At 32.8% G+C, this 20,046-nt stretch overlaps 1 protein-coding gene and 1 long non-coding RNA gene across 4 annotated transcripts; one reads left to right on the forward strand and one right to left on the reverse strand.

The window, feature by feature from the left end:
• The first annotated feature begins 3,907 nt into the window (after window positions 1–3,907).
• On the forward strand, window positions 3,908–6,332 carry LOC145058591 (uncharacterized). Of its 3 annotated transcripts, XR_013686434.1 has the most exons (6): window positions 3,908–4,060; window positions 4,727–4,833; window positions 4,980–5,194; window positions 5,346–5,445; window positions 5,661–5,744; window positions 6,289–6,332. It is a non-coding gene; the product is annotated as an uncharacterized LOC145058591 (long non-coding RNA). The 3 variants fall into 3 exon arrangements; XR_013686432.1 differs by lacking the exon at window positions 6,289–6,332 and having other exon boundaries at window positions 5,661–5,770; XR_013686433.1 differs by lacking the exon at window positions 6,289–6,332 and having other exon boundaries at window positions 5,085–5,194; window positions 5,661–5,770.
• A 370-nt stretch (window positions 6,333–6,702) lies between these two features.
• LOC145056917 (beta-amyrin synthase 1-like) lies at window positions 6,703–15,202 on the reverse strand. Its single transcript, XM_079004647.1, has 17 exons — window positions 14,952–15,202; window positions 14,585–14,860; window positions 14,304–14,501; window positions 14,041–14,125; window positions 13,787–13,953; window positions 13,257–13,445; window positions 12,363–12,476; window positions 12,142–12,261; window positions 11,943–12,065; window positions 11,767–11,865; window positions 11,569–11,625; window positions 11,439–11,485; window positions 10,499–10,642; window positions 10,221–10,398; window positions 10,045–10,125; window positions 9,869–9,952; window positions 6,703–7,040 (listed from the first exon to the last, which is right to left on the reverse strand). The coding sequence occupies exons 1-17, from the start codon at window positions 15,150–15,152 to the stop codon at window positions 6,930–6,932; spliced, it is 2,274 nt and encodes a 757-aa protein (XP_078860773.1). The 5' UTR covers window positions 15,153–15,202; the 3' UTR covers window positions 6,703–6,929.
• Window positions 15,203–20,046: the final 4,844 nt, after the last annotated feature.

The following is a 20,046-nucleotide window of genomic DNA, read 5'->3' on the forward strand; positions in this document are numbered from 1 at the left end:
AAACAATTCCAACACTCCATCCTTTTGGAGTTGGGTGATGTGTTTCTTGTTAATGTGTTCAAGACGACAATGCCACAAGCACACTTTGTCTATACCATTAGACGAATCAATATGAAATACATTATTACCTAAATTGTCTACACACATCACGGTTTCATACACACCATCACAAGGTAAAGCTTCAAAATAAAAAACACCATTTTTATAAGTAGAAATAGAACCATTATCATCATTAAAAGAATATCTAAAACCTTGTTTAAACAATGCATGAAAGGAAATAATGTTTCAAGTCATTCATGACGAGTAGCAACAATTCAATAAATCTAAACTAGCTCCATCACTAAGCACAAGACTATAAACTCCAATTTTGGTGACATGTGAAGATCGTCTATTCCCCATGATCAAGTTTATTCTTCCATGCTCCAAATCCCCACTTCTTTTTAGCCCCTGCAATTTAGAACAAATGTGAAATCCACATCTTGTATCAACGAAACCAAGAACGAGAATATGATGAGTTTTTAGATAAGATAGTGTATATACTTGCAGAATTCGGCTTCACCTTGTCGTCTTTCATGTATTGCAGATACTTTGGGCAGCTTCGTTTCCAATGCCTTTTGTCGTTACGGTAGAAACAAATGGCCTATTTGGGATCAGAGATAGGTGGAGCATCAAAACTAGATTTTCCTTTGGGCCCATTGCTTGACGACTTAGCTTGGGACTTTCCTTTCCAATGTTGCTTGGGAGGACCTTTCCTCTTTTTCCCTTTCTCTTGACCAATGTCCAGAACGGGAGCACCAGCAGGAGTGTAGGCAATACTTTTCCCTTCATCCCTGCTTCATCAGTTCGCATGAGTTTGTGCAATTGAAACAACGTAGTTTCATTGTTGTTCAAATGATAGGTCGCTATGAACTGATCATAACAACTTGGCAAAGAGTTCAACACTATGTCGATTACCAACTCTTCATCAAAATTCACATTCAGCTTGACAAGCCTGTCCACGTATCTTTGTATTCTCTGGACGTGGTTGCTAACAGATTCCCTTTCTTTCATCTTGCTAGCTATGAGGATTTTACCATCTCATACTTTTCCTAACGAGCTCGCGTATGTTACTTCTCTATAAGGTCCTTGTTCATCTCATACAGCTAGTAATCCTCATAGTATCTCTGTAATTTAGGAGTCATTGTGGCCATCATGATGCAAGCAACTTTTGTTGCATCATTGTAGTGCTTTTTGTAGGTTACCATTTCTTCAGGAGTGGCCTTTTTTTTCATGGATCTCATCCAATGGTCTTTCAAGGACATACTCCTTGTCCTCGAAATGAAGGGCCATTGTTATGTTGCACCTCCAATCATTGTAGTTCGTTCCATCCAATTGCACCTTGGAGCATATTTTCAACAAGGAGAAGTTGTTGGATGAGGAGGAGGAGGAACCAGAAGCATCGGTTGGAGTAGACATCTATAAAAGAAAGATAGTTTTTAGTTAGATAAGAATAATCCTAAATATAACACCCAAAATAAAATATCAAGGCTAGGATCCAACTAAATAATTCACAACTTAGAAAATGGATGTCATAATCTAATTGTAAATTATATAAAGGTAGGTAAATGACGATTTACCAATTTCACCACAAGAAAACAAAATTTGAGTGAATTACGTTTTTAATGAAATTCCGAGATCTTTTAAGATTCATTGAAACTCTTCAATGACATGTTTAATCTTAATTATGCTCTTCCATCTGTGACTGGGATACCGAGGATCACAAACCAGATGTTAATAACCATGCAAATTAGTTTGGTACTCTCGATGTCATTTATCATCTTATTTTAATGTGCCAATTAACCACATGCGCTCTGTTAATCAATGATAATTTTTGAGACACCTATTGCCACTTTTTAATAGTCCATATTAGTGTGTCGGTTAACCATACACGCTCCATTAACGACGTATAAAGTGCAATGTGCAATTTCATGGGTTACCATACAAATTCACATTTTTCCGAAAGTAATTAAGATTGAGAATTTTAATAAAAGATTTTTTAATTCATTATATTTATTAATGAGAATTAATATGTCCTAGCAAACCTATTCGAATAATGACCTTCCACCAATTAAGGAAGCGGTGGGTGAGATTGGACACCCATTCAACTACCATTTTATAGGCAGTTTCCTTATAAACCCCCCTCCCTCTTATAGATCGACTTCATTAATGAGGCGTACTAACGGTTTAACTGACTTAGTCTTATAAGTATAGTAATAACTAAACATTTAATTCTACATATAGTATAAGGTGTATTTTTGAAAGTTTTTAAAAATACTAGTTTATATTTTAAATTTTTTGAAAATTAAACAATTAATTTAAATTTAAAATTAAACCAAATAATATTTGACATTAATTAATAAGTTCAATTAGTATCCAAATTAATTATTTAAACACTTAAGAAATCAATCATATTAATCAACAAATAATTAATCAAGTCAAATACTTATCTCCTAACTTCTAGGATTTTATTTTATCATGATATATTCAATAAAATCGGATTTGGCAAGTAAATATAGCAGATAATTATCACATGTAAGTAGATTATGCAGATAAGCATCGAAAATTTGGATATGACTTAGCTCACGTTGTGAGCAACGATTTTTCGAAAAATTTAGTTTCCTTTTGTTTGATCAATTCACCAATGTGCAAATACATGAAAGATAGCCATAAGGCTCTGATACCACTGATGGAAAATGTAGGTTACAAAATTTCTATGCACTAAGCGGAAAAACATTTAAACAATTTAAATGATTAGGGCACATGTAACCTTATAAGGATCTATGTCTTTCACATATAGGCAACATACTATGAACTATCATCCTACAAAACTTTTCTTATGAAAAATCAAATTCAATAGAATAAGAAAGTTACCTTGAAGATTGTTATTGCAAACGATCTTGAATCTGTTTTCAAATCTTTTGCCAGCTAGCACCACAAGCGGCGTGCCTCTGATGGTTCGCACCCAAGACTATCAACTAAGGATTATGGAGAGGCAAGAGGCGATTTTCGGCCAGATCTCTTCTAGGGTTAGGAGTCCCGAAATTCATAGCCCTAGGTGCCTTTTTATTGTGAAATCAGGAAACCCTAGATAGGCCCAAACCCAATATAATAATATTATCTTGAACCGGGTAATTATCTAGCTTCCTAATTATCCACCAAGGATAATTCTAGAAACCCTAAGGCTTCTTAAAACCGTCCATAGCCTCATGGAGGGTTCGAGAATACCTCTTTGCTCAACTATTGAACAATTTCACTTCAGTCCCTACACTTTCAGCTAATTCTTTTAATCACCTAACTAATTCCAATTAATTTCTGATTAAATATTACTTAAATATTACTATTTCTAATTAATATATTATTTGCATAATATATTAACAAATTATTTATTTCAAGTTATTAATCAAATAATAAAACATCTTCTCTCTACAAATAACCATGTCCAATTTCTAGGTTTAAACACTACAAACTAAATGTCATTTAGTGACATACATTTTTAATGGCATATGAGTGATGTGCCACTATAGCATGTTTATAGTGGCATATTTTATGTGCCACTAAAAGCTTTCTTTTATTAAAATTATTATTATTATTATTATTATTATTATTATTATTGCAAAAAGATAAGTTTGGTTACCTTCAAATTTAATAAATTGAAAAAAGAATATTAGACATACATAAACAATAGGCTACTTCGTTTTCTAAGTTATTTATAAAAAAACTAATATCTTTAATAGAGTTCGATTTATAAATTATTCAAAGAAACGTGAATGGAATAAGATTTAGATAAAAAAATATTTTAATTGTATATTTTATTGAAGGGAAATTATTTTATGTAACATCGATATGCCCCAAATAGTTCAGACCTAAATCCATTCCAGCTAATAACGAGTATTTGAGTGTACGATCACCACCCTCCCGTCGCCATCGTTACACCATCACGATACTAGTTCGTTGCCACCGTCTTCCAGTTCGTCGGCACCGCACAATCACGCCGCTGCACAATCACACTCCCGCACTACAGGTCGTCATCTCCCTACGCCATCATCTGTGCTGTATTTTTGAACTATTATCAACATCTCTTCCCCAAACATGTATTTCATGTGTATTTTAGCTTCAATCCTCTTAGTCCAACTCTTATACACTGAGTTAAGTTTTCAATTTCTGTTGCTAGCTTTCTATTCCTACTCTTAATGTATTCTATTAGAACGATTTATTCTTAATTATGTCATGGATTAATATTGTGAAAAATTCGATACCGATTAATGCACTTTGAAAAGCTTAGTTGCTGAATCAATCGTTATCTTGTTGTAATAGTTATTAGATTTATGTGTAATGTGAAGAATTGAAACAGATGAAATTAATCAATCCTGTTTTGCCATAAGATTTACGTTCTATCTTAAGATTAAATAACTACCTTAAGCATACAAAGATTATAACATGAATTAATCCGAAAAATATGTAGAAAAATAGAACATCCTCACATGGAGAACTGAAATCTATAAGGAGCTATATATACCATGTCTGATTTCTTGAATTACACTCCATTTGCAACTTTTATATATCTGTAAGGAGCTATATAGCATGTTTTCTTCAGTTGTGTTGGTGGCCTCATTATCTATTTCCTTGAATTTGCTACAACTTTTATATCTGATATAGCATGTACTTATATGTTGTGGTTTTATAGCAGGATGGGTAGGCATAAGAGGTTATTCATCATCTCAACTGATATCCCTATTGATAGTGAGATTAATGATCAAAGTTATGAGCTTTCTGCAACTGAAGGAGATCAATCAGGTACACAACTTTACTAAAAGAGATCAATCAAGTCAATCACCTACATTTTTACGTCTGTGTAGTTTGACCTTATTAGCCTGATGTTCAAACTGCAATTAGACATAAATTATGATTTATATCATATATAACTTAAAGTATTCTCTTAGGTTGATCCCCGGTCCTTTGGCTTTAGTGCTGTTGTTCCTTTAAGGATTGGAGAAAAAAAAGGTATATAGATTGTTATAGCTTTATGTGCAAATTGAATCTTGCAGCTGGAACAAATTAAGGTGAAATAAGTGTTTGGGATGTCGGAACTCGAGAAAGGATGGTGTATAAACCCTTCAAAGTTTGGGATTTATCTTCTAGCTCAATGTCTTTTTGGGTAATGCACCTTTATCATTGGCTTCTTTCCATATTCATACACTTGTAGGGTGTTTAGTTTGTGCTCATAGATTCATATCTATTATATATTGTATCATTTTTAATATTTTGAATATTTATCTGATATGAATCATGATTAACTTTGTGTCTAGACAATCTTGGAAGATAATGCATCAGGTTGTGTTAATCGGTGCACATGGGACCAGATGGATCAATACTTGGCATAACTAAAAGTCATATTTTTTTGCATCTGTAAGTAGATTCTTTTTCCAATATGGACCTCAACATTGGTTTTATGTTTCTCTAGTATATTTGATGGAGTTATCCTTTTCCAGCTTATCTCTATGTTGCATTCGTCTTCAGTTTGTTCTTATCGACATAGTTAATTTGTGCTTAATTATTATTTATTTTATAAATTATGCCTTATTTAACTGTATTTTGAATCATAATTGTTTGTTTTTGGACAGGAAATTACTAGTATTAATTCAAGAGTACAAGATAACAAGATTTATTCAACTTAGCATGAAGTTTGGGAAAGAAGTTCATCTGCAGTTAAGTTTCAAGGTTTTTTTTTTTTTTTTTTTTTTTTTTTTTTTTTTTTTTTTTTTTAACTTTTGTTTGTTACTCTATGTTAGCATGTACTTGGTTCCACATTTAGACATATTTGATTTGAAAAGTTTAAAAATATTGATAAAAAATAATGGAATTTTAATTGTTTTCTATGTATTATAATTTTTGTTTTTATAGATAAAAATTATGTTGATATAAGTAAGCCTAAATTATAAAATTGAATTAGTATTTACTTGCGTATATGTGCCAAAAATATTTTTTGTATTATGAGAAATAAACAAGTGCCACTAAAGTGGCAAATAAATTTTTGAATAGAACGAGGAATTTAATGGCACAAAATATGTGCCGTAATTTTTTTTTTTCTATTGTGTCAAACAAAAAAGTGTCACTAAAAGCTTAAAAAATTGCAGCGGCAAAACTAAAAGTGTCGCTAAAGGGTTTTAGTGGGAGCATTTCTAGTGACATTTATTATATGTGTCGCAGATTCTATGAGAAACCTTTAGTGACACTTTTTTATGTTTTTAGTGGCACTTTTTGCGTGCCACTAAATGACATATTTTTTGTAGTGAAAGGCAACCCAAAAGGACCATGTTACTATCAATTCAAGTTTATACCAATTATAATTATGGGCTTAGACACCTAATCTAACAATATATATATATATATATATATATATATATATATATATATATATATATATATATATTAGAAAATATATATGTAATTATTAATAGTAGAAAATATATATGTAATTATTAATTATATACAAAATTAATGACATAAGTCACGACTTAACAAATGTTGTGGCTTACTAGCTCCGACTATGAGGTTTGACATTACCACCACACTAAGTCTAACATTATTAAGAACCTTGATTATCGGTCATCAATTAATAGTTGTTTCCTAAAAAAATAAATGCTACTTTGGCAATAATAATTCCAATATGTGAAGCAAATTTGGAAATATCAGTATTAGCATAATATTCCTCCATTATTTTAGCACAATGATGTTGTCATATCACATATGTGCTTTTCATATTCAGCATGAATATTAGATTGAAAAGTACAAATTCCTTCATCATGTTTGACGAGAGATTTAAAACAATAGCAAAAATTATGGTCTTTTCATCATATAGCTTGGATGGTTTATGTGTAAAGCTAGTAGTACTACATGCGTTCGAGCTGCTTCCGATAATCAGCTAGCGCCCATAGTGGGAATACATTCCTGTATAGTGCATAGTGCAACATGCAGTTCTTATTGAAGACTCCACTTATTTCCTGACAAATAAAAATGGATGAATAATTAAAAAAATTAGGTGATGGAGCAACTATATTTTCCTTCTTTATTAAAATCGAACAACTATAGAATTCATTTACTGGTTTATTCTAACATGTTTTTTAGAGTAAATTGTATGAAGTCCCTGTGGTTTGGGATATTATGTGTGTAGTCCATAACTCCTTTCTTTTTCACTCGGATAGCCCCTATGGTTGGTTCTATATCAGTTTTGGTCCTTAAATAATATAAAATCCCCTATGGTTGTTTCTATATCAGTTTTGGTCCTTAAATAATATAAAATGACTAATTTACCTTAACCTACTTTTAAAACCACATTATTATTATTATTATTATTATTATGTTAAAGAAGTTTATAAATAAGTATTTAGGTTGTATAACCCCACCACCAGCAAACCTATCACTTTATGGGACTCTTTTCTGTCGTATCAAACCTGAAGAATACCCGCCCCTCTTCTTCCTTATTTTCTCGCTTCATTTGTAACCACGGACCAATGGCAGCCATCGTTTTCTTCTCTGTCCCAAGCAACGTACCGATAACCCTCTTTAATGTGTGTATATATATATATATATATATATATATATATATATATATATATATATATATATATATATATATATATATCAAGTGTGTAAAACGTTTGATGTTAGGTAATCGGTGAACTGGGGTTGAAGGATTACTCTAATAGGGGGATTAATCGGAGGATTAAACTAGGACCCTAAATTCCTAATTTATTGAATTTTTTAAAAAATTAAATATGACTAATATCATAACAAATTTCGTAAATACCATTAATGATTGATACAACAGTAATCATTCCCCAATTAGTTTTATTGAAATTAAACTTCTTCAAAGAGTTAAAATTTACTCATTACCTACTGTTTTGCTCATCTTTGTAAAAAAAAAAGATTAACCATTAGGCGTCTTTTAGTCAGTTGGGTAGCGGCTAGTGACTGATCAAATATTAATCGGGACCTAGTATGGACTTTTACGACACTGATATATATATATATATATATATATATATATATATATATATATATATATATATATATATATATATATATATATATATATATATATATATATATGAACTTTTAAAAACTCATACACTCCTAAGAACCCGGAAACCTTTTTGGTTGTAGATTTAATAAAAAAAGAAAATTATGCATATCTAAAAAAACAAATTTCAAAAAAAAACATATACATATGAAATGTGCATATATGCATATCATGTAATTAATATATATATATATATATATATATATATATATATATATATATATATATATATATATATATATATATATATATATATATATATATATATATATACACACGACGCAAATATGGATACATGCACTTTTTGTATATACACTTTCTTTTTGAAATTTCTTTAAATGAAAGTTCTTATATATGCATGTTTTAGAGGTGTATAAACCTTTTTTTTAATCTACAACAAAAAATGATTCCGGGTTCTCACGAATTTTTGGTTTTTCCAAAGATCAATGTTTTAAAAACCGGTTTTTTAGTTGAACCGGTATGATGATCGGTTCCCGATTTAACCGACCGTCGGGTGAACCGGTTTCTATATTTTTCATGTTTTTTTTTTCTATTTTTCTACACATACATACATATATAAATTATAAATTTGATTTTACAAGTTCAAACATTAAAAATAAATTGTAGATAAATCCAAATACATTAAAATAACACATAGTCATAAGGTTTAGTGTTTTACATCAATCCATATACGTCAAAAAGAAAATAAAGTATAACACCGAAACAAAATATAGTTTTAGATGAATACAAACATATCAAAAAAATTTATAAAATTTACCATATGTTTTTATTTAAAAAAAAACTAAATAGATTTGAAAAAAAATCACCAAAGTTTATTATGTAATGGTTCTTTTTCATGTGATTTTATTAGGTTTAACCGGTTCAACCGGTTTATTTTGACCGGTTCAACCGGGTTTTTCTAAAAACCGGCCGGTTCAATCCGGTTCAGAAATCAATGTAAAACCGTTGATAATTGAACCGCTCCCTCTCCCGATTCACGGTCTAACCGGTTCAACCGGCCGGTTAAAACCGGGTTTTAAAACATTGCCAAAGATCCCCAATCCATTGAAAAATCAAAGATTCATAAAAAGCTTAGAACATTTTCCATAATCATATTCTAAACATTTTTTTACCAATCATTACACATTGTGGAAAGTACAGTGTGTTGTCATATCTTTGGTAAGGGGATATAATAAAAAATAAACAATAAATAAATAATTATCATAAAAATAGAAAAACATTCATACGTTTAATGTGGTTTTTTATTCAAATATGGAGCATTGAGTAAAAATGAATAGGTGAAAAGAATAGATTATGTTGTAGAAAAAAGTGAGAATTTTATTATTTTTCTCAATGTACCACTTATATTTTTAGGTTACGTGTGTATTCTATTTGTGTGATTTTATGAGTGTCTAAGTTTCTTGAATACAATTTTTATTATACATATATGCTATATTGTTTTTATTTTAATAAAACTTATAGTACTTTCATCATATTCGTTACTTGTTATATATATATATATATATATATATATATATATATATATATATATATATATATATATATATATATATAACAATATTATATTAACTTGATATGTGGCCATTTGCCTTATATATATTTCGTTATTTTAACAATATTATATGAACTAGGGTAGCTAGGGGATAATGTCTTTTATTTGTATTTATGTTTCTTTCATTTTATTTTGGTTAATGGAACTTCTTTTGTTTTGTTATATACAAATATTACCTGTTGAGGAAAATCACCATTTTCCAGTTGAGAATTGATCAACAACTTAGCTGCTCTTTGTAAGGGTTTTGGGTCTCTTTCCATCTAAATGTTTGGAAAGAAATTGAATTAAAAATTATAGATTTCAAAAGAGACTGAACTTTATAATTACAATCAGAATTAGAATTTTATTTCACCTGCCGAGACTTAATCAGTCCCATCATAGCCCATGCGGTGTGTACCAAGTTCGACCTGCCTCCTTCCAATGGTATGTATTTCTGTTTATAGAGTAAAACGTATTACTTATTTTCTCATCATTATTCTTAAAACAACTTGTTATGTATTATGTTATGTGATTATGTCATAGTGTTACCTTTTCTGTGCAGGATTTGTAGCTTTCTCCCCAACCACCATCATCCAATTGCTTTTCTAGAAGAAATCTAACAGCTTTTCGAATCGCATAACAATTTTCAAATGTTTTACCGACAGCTGTCAGTCCTCCAAGTGCAAACCAAGTACCATATGTAAAACATACACCCCAGTTTCCATACCTAATACCCATTATGTTAACAAAATGACAAGAAAATTAGTTCTTGATTGTTTTGAAGCCTTGTTTTAGTATAAAAAGCAGAAACATAAATTAAAACAAACCATGACCCATCTTGCATTTGCATTTTCTCCAAGTATTCACTTGCACGTGTAAGGAAACCTTCTATCTCTTTTCTTCTATGTTGAGGGTGTAACTTCTTAAACAAAACAAGTGCTTGAATCGTTGATGATGTGCACTCAATATACCTAGTCAACATATATTGTAAGGGGTTGTTTGGATTGCTTTATTAAGCTATTTATTATAGCTTATTGTAGTTTGACACTGCCAATAAGCAAATTATAGGTGTTTGGACAGAGCAAAAATAAAAGTCTTTATTTACTTAAATAAGGAGTATTTCATAAGTCAATATCTTCTAACTTATCTAAAACAACTTTCAACTTATTTAAACCAAATTATCTACTAACCTTCTGATAACCATACATTTTTATATACATACATCTAAGATGGATGTTTGGTCATTTTACATGAATAAGAAAATTTTGCTAAACACCAAAATAATAAGTTATCAACTTATTATGTTTTAATACCGGATAAAGTTAATCCAAACTTATTTTTAAAACTCTATTTTGACACCAGATAAGTTAAGAAATACTTTTACAGATAAGCATATTAAGCACTTTTACTTTGCTTAATTACTACATTTCAAAAAATAAAATAGTCTTTACTCATTGAAGTTTGAAAGATTAGTTTTCGTATATGTAATCCTTGTTGGTAGCATTGATTCTCCTCTTTTATAGGATAGATAGCTATCCATTCATAGAAGAATCCTTGTATATATACAAACAAACATACCATCTTGTCTTTTGGGTCAAAAGAGAGTCCAATATTAAATATTCAATATTCAATATTCTAAAGTATCATATATCTCATGTATATTTATCCAAACGGTTCCTATATAATGGAAATGAAAGAGAACATAAATATAATTTTATATACAATTGGAAGGAGATATGGAAAGTGTAACTTATGTAGGAGTCCTACTCATGCTCAATAACGATGTCAGCAAACATCTCTGTAGGATTGAAAATCTACAATGAAACAAAATGAATATATGATAGTAAAAGATTCACATGTTAATAAAATTTTCCCTATGACTTAGATATATATATACCTCCAACCACTCGGATGATCCTGCTGGTTCCCATGCCGCTACCCCACCATTCTTGCTCTATATTATTTTCACAATCAAATTAAACTATGCATAATGCATATTAATAATTTCTTTAAATTAATTATAAAATGGATATATAGTGTCTTGAACATTACAAGTGTTTCCAAGAAATGGAAGCTGAAGCAAGTATACACCAACCTGTAGTGAAAGTATTATGTTGACAGCATCATACAGTTGCTCAGGTTTCATCATTTCACCAACAATTTCTGATGGCATTGTTGAGAGTAATAGACAACACTGGGGACAAAACAGTAATTAGACCATTATAAGGATTACATATATAAGGAAATTAACCACATTTAACCTAGTCATACCTTTAGCCCATCAGCAGTACAATCTGAAACTTGCCATCCATGGTCTTGATCTGAAAAGGTCCATGCACCTTTAGAGATATGTCTGTGCATGCTTTTAAAGTCACCAAGAGGATTCCCTTTAACCTAAATATGAGGTAAAGAATAAAATAAGGATTAATGAATTGATGATGACTCAAGAAATACACAAGAGCTTTTAAACCTGTGAAGCTTTTATAAATTCGTGTCCTTTCTTCAAGGTATGCCCAATTTCTTCTGTAAGATCGGTAGCTAGTAAAGCTTGGATGGAAAGAGCAGCATCCCATTCTTGGCTTCCAAAACTCTGTTTTGATAGCATAACCATTAACTCTTGTTAGTAGAACATTTAAAATACTAATATTTGGAAATATCATGAAAATTATGTTTTTTTTTTTTTTGTCTCACCTGCATTTTCATTCCATCTTCAGCAACCCAGATAAAATCTGGGATTCGAGAAAGATGCTTTTTGAAATAAATGCCATTTGGATCTTCAACCCAGCATGCTAGCATGCATAGTGACTATACAAAGGTAAAATATTGCAAGAAACAGCAATTTACTTTCAGTTGTTTATATATTATAATATCTTACTTTCATTTATTTGTATTTCAACCTTATACTTGCAATTTGTATCTAGGGGTATTTAGGATTGCTTATTTAAAATAGTTTATACAGACTGAGAATTTAAACAAAAACGTGTTTAATCTTAGCTTAATAGGTACCAAAATGTAATAAGCTGATTAGATATTTTTCAGTTATGTGTGTGACAACATTAACACATACATGTCATTAAATTTGTCGAATTGCATGCAGTTTCAGTTATTATACTTTAAACTAAATTTACTTTTTTTCCTTTATAAGCAATTTCCTATAAGTGAGGATGCGTTAACTTATTGAAAAAATTTTATTTAGTTCATTATGTGCTTTTTAAATGCTTCAATCCAAACACTTAAAATAGTTTATTACCAGTTTAAACCATAATTATAATAAGTAAATAATTACTTAAAATAAACAATCCCAAATGCCCCTTAAAACATTGTAGTTTGAAAAATCTATGTAGTAATAGGATTGTACTTTTAGTTTTTTATTTGATTAAAACATTGCATTCTGAAAAATCTACCCAAATATCATAGCATTGCTTTATGTTTGTATGACATAGCTATATATGGGTAGATTTTTAAATTAAATTGTTGTAATGGGAGCAAATGCAAGTATGTTGTGATATAAACAAATAAACAGTTGCTATTTCTTGCACTTAACCCATGTACTTATTATCCTTATTGTGTATGTATGTTGTATACCTTTTCCACAGCACCAATTGTGATATATCGACTATTCTCATCTTCATAATGAATATGTTTCATTGTTGTCTCCAATGCTTTCTTTCTTAATTTATTAAATGGCCAACGATTTTGCAGAGGCTCCGTACAAATATATAAACTATCCCACATTATATCTTGTAGCAAAGGATGATGAACATATATATCTTCCTGAAATTATATAAGTTGGATTGGCATATAATTAGAAATCCAAGTAAGCATTATGCAAAACAAAATGTTATAATGAGTGAAAAAGGTCAAACACAAGAAAAAGCAATGCACTTTCATTGATTTGTTTATAGCTTCCTACTTTCATTTCTTCCATATATAGCAAAAGCAATTTGCACTGTTATAAGACTTTTTTTTTGAAAGTACACAATGCTATAATTTGATTGATTTTTCAAAGAAAATGTTGTAATAGAAAAAAAAATGAAAATAGAATGTTATAATACACAAATGAATGAAAGTATATATATTGCAATTTCTTGCATTTAGCCTTAATAAAACTTCACCTTTGCACACAAATGCCGTATGCTTTTCCACTTGATCTCATTGTAAGGTTGTGCATAAAGTTCATCTCTAAGTTGTAGAATCAAAGGAGTGATAGGACCCACAAATCTTTTTCCATATAGGTACGACATTGGCATGTATATCAGCCGACAATAGCACCACATTTTTGCTGAATTTAATAAAGGAAAGATATTTCAGATTTATGTAAATACACAAATCCTGCTTAGGATTCATGAATACGAGTAGATTAATTAACCTGGATACATAGGAAGGAAAGAAGGGAGGATCCAAAATTCTGGAGGCATGGGGTTGGTTCCTGTCCACTCACATACACCAAGTATCTGAAATAAAATAATGTCTTATAAGTTTACTCGTATATAGAAAGTAAAGAATATATGATATTATATATATATATATATATATATATATATATATATATATATATATATATATATATATATATATATATATACAAAAAAAGAAAAAGAAAAAAGAAAAAACAAACAGTTGATGTATTACAGAAAGCCATATTTTGCCCCATGATGGGATGGTGGTGACACTGCCATGATCCAAGATCCATTTTCGGGCTTTGGTGCATGCACCATTCAAACCACCATCCGGACCTTCTCCCAAAAGCCGCATGCAAATGTAACTTAAAGCAGTCCCAAACATCGTGCTATGTCCCTCTATGTGAAACCCCCATCCACCATCTTCATTCTGTCAATTCCAGATAAGTTTTTAGAATTTTCCATCGCAAAGAAAGCCCATTGGAACAACAAGATTATGATTAGATTCGTTACCTGATGACAATATAAATAGCGAAGAATTTCTTTTCTATATTCAGTTGGGAAAACAGTGTCAAGGTGGCCAGTGATATACAAACACATGACCAACGGCTGCATGAAATACATGGGCCCAGCGTTTTCAGCAGGCCAATGTCCATCACTCGCCTGCAACGCTGCAAAGAAATTGACAGACCTCCGCAAGGCGGTTGTAGCCTTTTCATATGAGATTTCTTCAGAATCCTCAATTTTGACTTGGGGTATCGTTTGTTTGAATTGCTTCTCTTTTAGAAACTGCATATTAATTATAAGCATATTTAGTAAATTAATAGTTTAATACTATCAATATTACTATTGACGATCTGAATTTTGGTAATTCATAAACCTGCATGCGCCAAAGGAGATCACTGTTGGGCTTAACTTGGTGCCGGTGGTTCCAGTAATGGGTCCGAGCTTGTTCAACCTCGGCTAGCTCTTCTGGGTTTCCATGATTTGAATCGAACTCCCATATTTGCCTTCCGACAAAGTTGTTTGTGGAGTAGAGGTACGGATCATTGCCCCCTTCAGCTATCTTCAGTCTCCACATATTTTTTTTCCTTATTAAACTTCAAGTAAATGCAAAAGTAGAATATATGGTGAAAAGTGTTATAGGGTGTACGTCCTTTTATACTAAGTGATTAGAATTGAAGAACAGAATGCTATGATACTAGATTATAGATTTTACTTTTTAGGATGACTACGATACACATTGTTCCACCAACATTATTAACTTAAAATCAAAAACATGTTTTACTTGTTATATATATGAAAATATAGAGAACTAGAACAGGTAGAATTAATGAAGACAATTTTCTATAATAACACTACAAAAATAAGTGCAATAGGGGCAGGCGGTCACACCGCCATTGCATTTGTCACCATTAAAGACGTCGCCAATATTAAATAGCATCCCGATCCGTGTGCTTCGGTTCAAATTAATCCAACCAATCGATCTTTTAGATCGATCCAACAACGTTGGTTGGTTTTTCCAATGTTGACGCTAAACACGGCAGGTCCAAGTCGATTTTAGGCCCGGGGCGAAACCGAAAATGAGGCCCCTTTTTGACCTTTAAAATGGATAGCATACATAAGGGCAGTTTAAAACAATTAGAAAATAATCCTATTTTTTCTTTCATCAAAGCACATAGTATAAGCTTACACACCAGTTTAAAAAGAATTATATTTACTTTCCTTACTAAATCGTAAGTTCAGTAGTTCAAAACTCATCCTTCTTCCCATCTTTTTATTTACTTTTTCTCTTTCAATTTACCTACAATAAAATGAGAAAAAAAATAAAACACGTAAATCAGAAAAAAAAAAATTACAAAACAACAAATATAAAAAGGGTTGATGCACTTAAGAGAAACAAAATATTACATAGCAGATATTATATAAACAACAGTCGGAAGCTAGAAATAATCAAAGCAGCTTACAACAAAGGAAACGGAAAACTAAAAGCTAAAAACCATAGTTAAAAACAACAAACAATAAGCCAAAAGAGAACTGTAACGCCCCGTTCTAAAAGTAATTATTTATGGATTACCGAGATCAAGGGTAAGGGCGTTTCGTTCTTTATGGGAATTCGGTTCATTCGAGAAGGTTTCGGGTCGGGGTGTATTGCTAGAAGCGTAGGGCTTCTCGCCACCTTTTCGTGGATATAAAGTCCGTCGGAAACGGACTTAGAATAAAGGAGTTATGACACTTTGAAGATAGTGTCAATAATGGTCCCTAAAGGAAATATTTGGCAAAGGGGTCCTAGGCATGCATGGAGTGCATGCGTGTAATTGGCTGGGTACGCCCAGCGTAAGCTAGGTTACGCCCAGCGTAGAGTGGTTAAATGGATGCGGGTGTTGGGGGCGTACACCCAACGTACAAGATGTACGCCCAGCGTACGTCTAGTGTCCAGAAACCCTAATTTTAGGGCCAGCCACTATATAAGGAACATTATGGTTCCAACCCTAGCCTCCATGTCTGCCCTCTTACTCTCAGAAACCCTAAGTAGTCGTTTTCTTCCATTGTTGTGGATATTTGACCTTGGGGAGATTGGTTTGGCAAAGGAGAGCCTAGAAGAAGAAAGAAGAAGTTATCAAGGAAGGAGTTGGTGGCTGGAGCTCGTAGATCTGGGAAGGCATCATTTTCTGGAGCCCTTTTGAGGTATAAAGTCTCTTGCTTGACATCTATTTTGTGTAGATCTAGGTGTTATGAAGTTTTGACACCATTTCTTGTCCCGAAAACCCCAAAGTAATGCATGATGCGAGTTGGCTGATTAGCTTTCCTTTCAGACCTTAGGAGAGGTCTTGAGTGAGAAAAATGAGATCCCAATGGCTTTGGTTGTCTTATGAGTGATGTAGGTAGGTCTTAATGGATTAAGACCTTGAGTTAAGAGCTTTATGGACATCCCAAGTAATAACGTTTGAGACTTTATGAATCCTAGGCATGTTTGGTCGATGGATCTGAAGTTTGGCCTTAAGAGCTTAAGCCATTAAGAACTTATAAGGAGTTTTAGATCAGCGCGCGTACGCCCCGCGTAAGTTGATGGATGCCCAGCGTAGTGGGTCAGTGTCCCGTTTCCAATCCGCGAGAATTGAAGTACGCCCAGCGTAATCCCTCTGTTGGGTTTTCGTTTTTTGTCTTAAGTGATTGGGCTGTTTATGGGCTAGTGGGGCTTGGGCCGTGACTGAATATTATGGATGGAGTATTTTGGACCCAATAATTATATTAGACCTTGGATCTATGCTTGTTTAGTGAGATGGGCCCAATTTAGTAAATTGGGCTAATATTGGGCTTTGCATGTGGATTTGGTTTTGGGTCTTGGCCCAATAAGAGGATGATGGGCTTAATGAGTGTTGTGGGCCCTTGGCCTAGAAAGTCATGATGGATTCTAATGTGATAATTTTTGCATGTGATAGTTGGGATTTCCAGTGAGTCAACAGTCAGAGATTTGCAGGATTTCGGCAGTTGCAAGGTGAGTTATCCTCACTGTACTCAAGGGTCTAAGGCACCAAGGCCGGCCCTTTGAATTGTTGTTTAGAGCTTGTTATGTTGTGTGATGTTATGCTTGCTAGTATCCTGGTATATAGGATGATGATATGAGGATATGCCTTGTTAGCTTAGTATCCTAGAGGAATGGATAGTTAATAGATGGCTAGTTCTGTTGGATCAGCACCCTGGTAGTTGGGTAGCAGTTATGAGAATAGACCTGTAGTTGGTCTTGCCTTATGTACGCTGGTAGGAGGTTACCTGCGGGTTATGTATGTTGAGCAGTAGCAGAGGGTATTCCATCCCGGTAGGATGATAGGGCCCTAGTGTGTTGGTTTTGTAGAGTGTTATGTGGTTGCCTGTTATGTGTACATGTATGCTAGTGTAGATTGGCATTCCAACCCGATGGTTGTGGGCCAGGAGTATTCCATCCAAGTAGGATGATTGGACTCATAGTAATTGGCATTCCAACCCGATGGTTGAGGGGCCTGGGGTATTCCATCCCGAGGGATGATTGGACCCATAGTAGTAGTAGTAGTAGTAGTTATTGTATGTATAGGAAGTGGGGCATTCCAACCCGATGGTTGTGGGCCAGGAGTATTCCATCACGGTAGGATGTTTGGACTCATAGTATGTTGGCATTCCAACCCGATGGTTGAGGGGCTTGGGGTATTCCATCCTAAGGGATGATTGGACCCATAGTAGCTATTATTGTAAGTATAGGTGTTTGGGCATTCCAACCTGATGGTTGTGGGCCGAGAGTATTCCATCCTGGTAGGATGATTGGGCTCGTGTTATGTAGGCATTCCAACCCCATGGTTGAGAGCCGGGGGTATTCCAACCGGAAGGTTGATTGGACCCGCAGTATGTTGTTCTTTGCTGTATGCGTATGTTTTTGTGTGTATGGGTGCTTTGGGGGAACTCACTAAGCTTTGGGGCTTACAGTTGTGGTTTATTGTTTCAGGTGCTTCAGGAGATCGTGGCAAGGCGAAGGCGTGATCGTACCGCTCCTCATGTTTTATGCTTTATGTGATATGGTTATGGGGAAATACTCTGATGTTTAAAATATTTTGAAAACAAGATGTATGAATGTAATGGTTTTTGAATGAAATAAAATGTTTTAAATTTGTTGAAATTTTTGGTCCTTACAAGAACAAAAAAAAAACATTTACATGACTTTCTTTGTAAGCATCGTCAAAACAGCAACCAATCAAAAAACAATGAGCAAGGCTGACAATAGGGAAAAAACCAAAGCAGGAGCAAAATTGGAGCAAGGGGCAAAATTGTCCATAATGGCAAAAATAATCTAATAGCCAGGGTATAGATCAACCCAAAATAAAGATCAAAATCATATAAACCCTTCCACAATAAGGAACAAAACATTGGAGAGACACAAACCACATCTGGAGCCAAATGGTGGTAGGGGCAAACCGTCCACGTGTGTAAAAAAATCCATCAACAGGATAAAGAGCAACCAAATTTTAAGAACATGAAAATATAATCACCGAACCACCCTCTAAACAAATAGAGAAACAATATGGCAGCTTTTCGGTCTCTTTCTCACACATTTAAGTTTTTTCCTTCTTGAAAATTGTTGTGTGAAGCTGTGTATTTCGAGGAGACATTGATTGCTACTTTGAAAACTGAAGCGTCGTCTCTTGGAATACGTTGTTGGGCCTTTAGCCTTTAATAGATTAATAAGTAAAATAAGTAAAAGTTAAAAAAAAATTACCAAAACAAGGATCGAACACGAGACTTCACAAACCCAAACTTATGCATGTCAACCACCTTAACCAATATTGTTTTTGGTTCTTCGTTGCATATTATATCTTATATAATCTATATGTATATATAAACAAATCGAAATTTCTGGGGGCCCCAAGACTTGGCGAGGCCCGGGGCGGTCGCCCAGCTTGCCCGTGCTCTAGGGCCGACCCTGACGCTAAAATGACTTAAATTGTCACCACTAATGCTCTGAATCAGAATAACCCTCTTCTCTTTTCTCTTGCTATCAGAGAGATGTTGGCCACCACCATCGGTTTTTACGGATTTTGTGACATTATGTTTGTTTTCTTAGAGCATCCACACCAAGGTCTTTCAAAGCTATTTGCAATGCCACCTTGTCCAAATTGTATGCCACATAGGTGAGGTGAAGCTCTTTCAATATTTGAAAGGCTTGCGAATGTATTGTCATAATATTTTATTAATAATTTATTATTTTTTTATTACCTAGTTACGTCTATATATATATATATATATATATATATATATATATATATATATATATATATATATATATATATATATATATATATATATATATATATATAGAGAGAGAGAGAGAGAGAGAGAGAGAGAGAGAGATATAGATATAGATGTATGTAAATTATAAATAATAAGATGTGACTGTGGGAATCATTTTTAAAAGAGTGTTGGACTGATGGGGTTGCAGTGAGCTGAAT

Source organism: Lactuca serriola, chromosome 6 (assembly GCF_051521515.1).
Source record: "Lactuca serriola cultivar US96UC23 chromosome 6, Lser_US96UC23_V15, whole genome shotgun sequence".
Lineage (NCBI taxonomy): Eukaryota > Viridiplantae > Streptophyta > Magnoliopsida > Asterales > Asteraceae > Lactuca > Lactuca serriola.